The sequence below is a fragment of the Hemibagrus wyckioides genome, linkage group LG27 (assembly GCF_019097595.1).
Source record: "Hemibagrus wyckioides isolate EC202008001 linkage group LG27, SWU_Hwy_1.0, whole genome shotgun sequence".
Taxonomy (NCBI): domain Eukaryota; kingdom Metazoa; phylum Chordata; class Actinopteri; order Siluriformes; family Bagridae; genus Hemibagrus; species Hemibagrus wyckioides.
In genome coordinates, this window is record NC_080736.1 from 17,837,059 (window position 1) to 17,844,558 (window position 7,500).

The 7,500-nt window shown below is 42.1% G+C and overlaps 2 protein-coding genes across 2 annotated transcripts in view; both read left to right on the plus strand.

Annotated features, from left to right (window-relative positions):
* The window catches only part of pcyt2 (phosphate cytidylyltransferase 2, ethanolamine), an 18,674-nt gene extending 13,391 nt beyond the window's left edge, over positions 1 to 5,283 (plus strand). The window contains exons 8-13 of the mRNA XM_058381701.1: positions 317 to 399; positions 877 to 954; positions 2,125 to 2,190; positions 2,291 to 2,356; positions 2,506 to 2,594; positions 2,683 to 5,283. Of these exons, the coding sequence (XP_058237684.1) occupies positions 317 to 399; positions 877 to 954; positions 2,125 to 2,190; positions 2,291 to 2,356; positions 2,506 to 2,594; positions 2,683 to 2,791 (491 nt within the window). The 3' untranslated portion in view covers positions 2,792 to 5,283. The remainder of the gene's footprint in view (positions 1 to 316; positions 400 to 876; positions 955 to 2,124; positions 2,191 to 2,290; positions 2,357 to 2,505; positions 2,595 to 2,682) is intronic.
* A 421-nt stretch (positions 5,284 to 5,704) lies between these two features.
* gnav1 (guanine nucleotide binding protein (G protein) alpha v1) overlaps positions 5,705 to 7,500 on the plus strand; it is a 28,097-nt gene continuing 26,301 nt past the window's right edge. The window contains exon 1 of the mRNA XM_058381697.1: positions 5,705 to 7,500. This exon is cut by the window's right edge and continues 171 nt beyond it. The gene's annotated coding sequence lies outside the window, so the exon portion shown is untranslated.

A 7,500-nucleotide genomic window follows, 5' to 3' on the forward strand; every position in this document is an offset into this window, starting at 1 on the left:
CGTCCCAATCCAACAAGCCCTATTCACTACACAGGCTGAGTAAACATCATCTTCAGTCCACTGAGGAACCAACACGCTGGTCAATTTGCACTCCTCCACCCAAATCACATACCCTACTTTCTAATTAGTCTCAAGCTTACTGTTATCAGTGTATTCTGGGTGTGTCCCAAACACAGTGTTCACTGTATAGGCCACTTAATTACAAAAACGCCTGTTAGCTGTCAGCTTTAAATTGCAGGGTGTGACCTCGTTCACACTGAATTATGAAGCAGAAACGTGTATGTGTGTTTGAGCCTTAACCATCTCTGACTGATAGACATCGGCCACCTGGACTTCCTGGAGACGGTGTTCAAACAAGCCGAGAGACCCTACATCATCGTGGGACTGCACTTCGACCAGGTGTGTGAGGAGTGTCGCTCACCTGGGCGGCTTTGTCCCAAATGAAGCATCCTACATTACAATATAGTGCATCTTGACCATAAAACTCATATCAATGTATCCACTGTGGACTCCACACACCTTAGTGATTATATAGGTCACATAAACTCATCACACTGAATAAGGAATCCACTGAAGACATGTCCCAAACCACACACCCTTTATTCAGTGTACACCACAAAGATTACTCCTTCATCAGTCCACTATGGTCAGGTCCCAAATCACACCTCTTAGGCAAAGTAAACAACATCAGATGTATCTTAGTAAGGTCACTCCACTGTGGTCATGTCCCAAATAAAAGTTGGATCCTAAAGACAGCATTCTAGGGTTGTCTTAAAACAGCAGGCTTCTTAGTAGGAACACTATCTAGTCACAAGGTGTAGTATTTGAGACAGAACCTGAGCACTTCTTTAAAACATGTTTGTGTGTGTGTTACAGGAAGTGAACCGGTACAAAGGGAAGAACTATCCAATCATGAACATCCATGAGAGAACTCTGAGCGTGCTGGCTTGTCGAGTGAGGCCTCACACACACACACACACACACACACACACAGCTATAACAGCTTCAGCTATTCTGGGAAGGCTTTCCACAAGGTTTAGGAGTGTGTTTATGGGAATATTTGACTATTTCTCTAGAAGCACATTTGTGAGGTCAGACACTGATGTTGGACGAGAAGGTCTGTCTCACAGTCTCCACTCTAATTCATCCCAAAGGTGTTCTATGGGATAGAATTGAGGTCAGGACTCTGTGAAGTTCTCCACACCACACTCACTCATCCATGTCTTTATGGACCTTGCTTTGGTCACTGGTGTGCAGTCATGTTGGAACAGGAAGGGGTCATCCCCAAACTGTTCCCACAAAGAGCATGAAATGGTCCAAAATGTCTTGGTATGAAGCTGAAGCATTAAGAGTTCCTTTCACGGGAACTAAGGGGCCGAGCCCAACCCCTGAAAAACAACACCTGAACTCAATGATCTGGAGGGGTGTCCCAAAACTTTTGACAATATGCTCTGTGCTATTTCAGTTATAATAATCAGGATTAATTTATGTTGTCTTTTGGTGAACCAGACTAGAACCGGTTCTAGCTTGCGGTCTGATACACATACTGTAGTGTGTGTAAATAAACACTTCCTCCTCCAATCATCTTCCTGTGTACTCTGTATCATCAGTCATTTTGTTGCTTCTCCTTCACACCTCGGTTAGTCAGCCTGTGCACGTGTCACCGCTCGTCCCCGCTCTCTGCCGTCACACACATTCCTCAGGACAATGGACCAGTGTTTTCATCGCAGAGGGGGGGAGCGGGGCAGGCAGGGGGCACATTGGTGTTCTAGGGCAGGAGAAAATGAAGAGCAGTGGGATTGGATAGAAGCAGAAATGTCTGAAATGCCTCGCTGTACACTATACACTCTGTTGGAGAAGAGATCCGGACACTTCTTTAGGAATTACACAGAAATACAGCATTACAGTTCTCTTAACCACGCCCAGTATTTTCCATTAAAACGATTGAATCGTTGTTTACTGTTAACTCAAGCCACGTCCCAAATGACCTACTACACTCTACACACTTACTTTATGCACCCTGGTTAGTGTATGAGAATGAAAAGGGTCTCAGATGGAACACTGACAGGTTTTTCTAACAGGAAGTGTAAACCGTTTCCCATATTTTTGTGCTCTTTTTTTCAGTACGTGTCAGAAGTGGTGATTGGGGCACCGTACACTGTGGGTAAAGATCTGCTGGACCACTTTAAGGTGAGTAAACTCCAGCCTCCAGCTTGGCTAGTTTCATTCTATACTAAAGTTGGCTAATGGATGAATGAACGTGACTTGCTGATTGGTTGTCCCGCCGCAGGTTGACCTGGTGTGTCACGGAAAAACGGAGGTTTTCCCCGATAAGGACGGATCTGACCCTTATGCTGTGAGTCCAAATGACCTGGTGCTATTACAGATAATTAGAAAGTGATTTAATGACACTTTAAGCTGGAAACGTGTTTGAAATAAAGACCTATTTAGTTTATATTCCGCTCGGCTGTAGTCACATGACTGTTTATATTCGGCGATGTCCAGGAGCCGAGGAAGCGAGGAATATTCCGGACCCTGGACAGCAAGAACGACCTCACCACCGACGACATCGTGCAGAGGATCATCGCTAACAGGTGTGTGTGTGTGTGTGTACGTTATCACACAGCTGTCGTATCGATGAGTGTCTTAACTCCGCCCATTCCCCTGCGCTCGTCCCCTCAGGCTGCAGTTTGAGGAGAGAAACCAGAAGAAGGAGGTGAAGGAGATGGCCGTGATCGAGGCTCTGAAGCACAAAGCTGATGAAGAGAAAAACAAAGCTGCTGCTCAGTAACCTAGAAAAGAAAAAAAAAACTACAACCAAAGGGCTTGAAAACGTTCTCCTGTTTCTTTCCCCGCTCCTTTTCCCTCTGTCGTCTTCTCTCTGTCTGTACGAGCGCCTTTAACACGTCTCAGCGTCAGCGTGTCCGTTAGGGGGTGGAGCTCTGATAGCTAGTAAAAAAAAAAAGTGCAAAGCTTTGTGACTGATGTTCACACTAGCAAGTGTAGCTGGTGGGCGTGGCCTGTCCTGTGAAAAGTAGCTATATACAGCTTCCAAAGCTAGCTAGTTAAACATGAATGAAACGCACTAATCAGCGTGAAAATAACATCCGCGCGAGTTAAACCGTTCCAGACGCAGAGACGTCAACGTTCCCTGCTACTTCCTCCTTCTCTCCGTACACGTTCGATTAGAGGTCTGATAGGATGGCACGTTTTTTGCATGAAAACAGGAAGTAACTGAAGGATAAACGAGGATTCATTCGAGGCCATTGTCTTTAGTGTCTAAGCTTATTCGCATATTAATGAATAAAATAAACGGTCGACTTGCTAGTGTGAACGTATAAAGCACCCGGTTTACCCAGAATGCCTTAGCACAGATTTTTTTATATGGGGGGGGGACTCCTTTTAGCTCTCTCTTGACTGCATCGGCTCATCCTCCTGTAATGGAAGGAGAGGAGATGATTTTAACGCTGCCTGTTAAATGGGTGCAAACATTTAATCCAGTCTCTCTGTCTGAGAGCTTTGTAAAAACTCCTCATCGTTTTTACTTTTCCATTCGTTCACACACAGCGCTACAGAGCACTCTCTCCTCATCTCATCTCATTTTATCCAGCCTCGTTTTCTGCTCATAGGAAGTGTGTAAGCTACACCCTGTGTGTGTGTGTGTGTGTGTGTGTGTGTGTGTGTGTGTGTTTGGGGCATTAGAATGTGGTGCTTCTAAAGGTCCTACTGGGTTCTGGTGGTGTTTAACGGCCACCTGAAAATCTCCAGTGGAACCCATTAAAGCCAGTTTACATAAAGGAAACCGTTACAGATTGTAATTATGGCTAACGGGTAACGCTAATTAAGTCCAGTCGGCGTTACGTTACGGCATCAGGGATTGTCTTTGTGGAATATTTCTGTGGTACTGTTTCTCCACACTCTAGTTTATAACTGGTCAACCAAGTAACACACCGTATTCAAGTGGGACGTCGGAAATTTCCGGACTTTCGCTAGGGAAAAGTTATTTGGATGCCACTCACGCTCTCAGACAGGAAATCTTTTTTAATCTTTTAGATTTTGGAGATGATTAAATAAGCTGAGTTTTGTACTGAAGAGCAGTGGCTTTTAGCATCCAAGAAATGGTTCAGCTTCAGAATCCACACCATAATAATAATCACGTGATCAGGACATACAGATGTTTTAAGAAAGTTCTAGCATTTAAAAAAAAAAAAAAAGTTCAAGAAATGTCCCAAGTAGAACCGTGTTAGAACTGTGAGATGCCTCGAGGAACCCTTTTTTTTTTTTTTGAGATTTTAAGAACAAAAAAGATATTAATACCTTTTTTTAAGCAAAGTTTTCATTTAACTCAATCCAAATCGATCACTGTGGAATTCCAACATAAGTTTTATTTTTTTTTAAACACCAAGTGCGTAATTTGAAGATTTTATTCAGAATCATAGCAAGATTTCTGTTTTTAAATGATGCTTTTCATTTCTAAAAGCTATTTTAACAGCAATAAACAACCCCACAGAATTGAAACTGTGAGGCGTCTGGCGTGTTTCCAACGTGAAATTTCCCGGATCTCGGCTTATTTTCATTTTATTACATTAACAGTGGAATATAAAATGAAGTGAACTGGTTCGTTCTTCTGTACACTTCTCCACATAGTAAGAAAAATAAATAATAAGGGTTTATTTAAGAAAATATAAATGACGGTTTAAATAACAGAAGAGTGACAGAGGTCCTGGATTTTAACGTCCATCATGAATGATTTCTAACTGATCTCATCATAGTGAAGAGGATTAGCTGCTTTACACACACTGGGAGCACTGGGAGTGGTGATGGTCAGGATGATCATGTGGGAGGGAAAAAAAACAAAGCTCATGAATGTTCACCTCGTGGATTTGCCATATTTATTCTAATCTGCTGTTATCAGGCTGTGTGTGTGGTTTAGTGTTTTTTTTTTTGGTTTGATTGTTTTGAATTCTTGGTACTCAGTGTTAGTATCAGCAACATGAATACACTAAGCCGTGTTTTGTGTTTTGCGTGCTCGCACCCAGTCCAGTACAACCTCAGCTGTAGTTTGGTTAAAGGAAAACAGTCGACTTCATAAGCGGAGATTTTTTTCAGAAGAGATATTTTTTGTTTTTCCATCTGGGAGATGAAAGGAAAGGAAATGTCATGGCTTCATAGCAGTCGGAGAGGAAATAAGTTCAGTTTGTTTCTATTGTTCTTCATGTCCTACTGTCACGTGTATTGATTACTGATCTCATAAACACGCCAATAAACCAGGTACCAAGAACACGTCTGTGCCACGTGACTGCTCTCTCTCTCTCACACACACACACGCACACCGTCCTCATTCTGCTACATGCGATGAAGATAAACACAGAATTTCTCACAAGTTCTTGCTTGTGGAACAATAACATTCCAGCATTTTCCTGCACAATGTTTTTGTTTAGAAATTTGTTTTAATACACTGTATTGCCAAAAGTTTTGGGACACCCCTCCAGATCATTGAGTTCAGGTGTTGTTTTTCAGGGGTTGGGCTCGGCCCCTTAGTTCCAGTTAAAGGAACTCTTAATGCTTCAGCTTCATACCAAGACATTTTGGACAATTTCATGCTCTTTGTGGGAACAGTTTGGGGATGACCCCTTCCTGTTCCAACATGACTGCACACCAGTGACCAAAGCAAGGTCCATAAAGACATGGATGAGTGAGTGTGGTGTGGAGGAACTTGACTGACCTGCACAGAGTCCTGACCTCAACCCCATAGAACACCTTTGGGATGAATTAGAGTGGAGACTGTGAGCCAGGCCAAAACTGGGACATCTGCCTTTTACCTGCACATGAATGTAATATGGAGTTGTCCCGCCCTTTACAGCTATAACAGCTTCAACTCTTCTGGGAAGGCTTTCCACAAGGTTTAGGAGTGTGTTTATGGGAATTTTTGACCATTCCTCTAGAAGCGCATCTGTGAGGTCAGGCACTGATGTTGGACGAGGAGGTCTGGCTCACAGTCTCCACTCTAATTCATCCCAAAGGTGTTCTATGTGGTCTATATAACTGTGAAGTTCCTCCACACCAAACTCACTCATCCATGTCTTTATGAACCTTGCTTTGGTCACTGGTGTGCAGTCATGTTGGAACAGGAAGGGGTCATCCCCAAACTGTTCCCACAAAGTTGGGAGCATGAAATTGTCCTCTTGCGTGCCACCATTTGTGGTTTTACTATTTATGCTCTTTATAATCTCAAGCCTGGAAACATTTTAGCATCAAAACATCAAATTACTCTATGAATTATGTTTCAATATTTCAACACACTCTCTGAGGTAAAGAAAAACATGTTGTCTTTGCTAGGTTCTTCATCATTAGATCATGCCATTAAGAAGTAATGTGAATAAAACTATATATATGGTTTGGTCTCCTGTTCACAACCGACTCAGCTGTTTGAGGAACCATTTCCGAAGCCTAATGTCACTGCATTATCACTTTATTTCTTGCTTTTTGGGAGTCAATTCCTTTTATTTTTCCTCAATTTTTCATTTTCAATAGGAAATGTCACAAAAAATACTAGAATAAAATAAAAATCACAAACACAGACATCATATATGCAGATGGCTGTCAATCCCTGGCCTGCTTTTTTATTTTTTAGCTTTGTGGACAATTCATTATTCATTACAGAATAACCTTTTATCCACTTCTAGTTAGAATTAATGTAGAAACTGGACAGTTTTTCCCCTCATATCACCTGAGGTCATTTTAACTCGCCATTATTCCCTCAGGTTTGTTCGTTAGGGATGAGTAAAAAAAAACGTTTTCTGAGGTAAAAATCTTTGATTTTTTATTTAATTTCTTGTTGAAAAGCAATAAATCACGTCACAGTATCGTTTGGATTGATTTTAAGGGCCATAAAAATATCCGGAGTTACTTTTAAATCGTATGTTTTATTATTATTATTTTTATGCTAAGCTAACACACACAGCTCGAGACGCCGCTCAGGTGACAGGAGACTGCGCGTGACGTCACTTCCAGTCGAAACCTGAGCCGTCCATAGAAACAAATTTCGTTAAAGAGATTCGTTAAACACGAGCAAGAAAAAAACAAACGGACGTTTTACTGAGGAGTTTTGTGTATAAAACAAAATGACAAGATAATGTCTAGATGTCCGAGAGAAGAAAAAACTGGGGGAAAAGCGGATTTACCGAACCGGGAACTGAATTTCAAACTTTTTTGTTTTTTTCTCATGTTACGGGAGAGACGGAGCTGAGAGAGAGAGAGACAATTATCACTAAAGTGTCACTTTTTAGTGAAATTCCAGAGGTAAAGGACAGTAAAAAAGTGAAAGATAGGGGATTTCTCGGGGGTTAAACTTTAACGTTAACGGTTTTAAAGTTAATCCCTGGAAAGTTGAGGTGCGCGCGCGACCGGACTGAAGTTTTTGAAGAGAGAGAGAGAGAGCGCGCGCGCGCTGTGTCCGAGTCCCGGGACGTTACTTTTAGTTCAACAGCCTGATGAGAA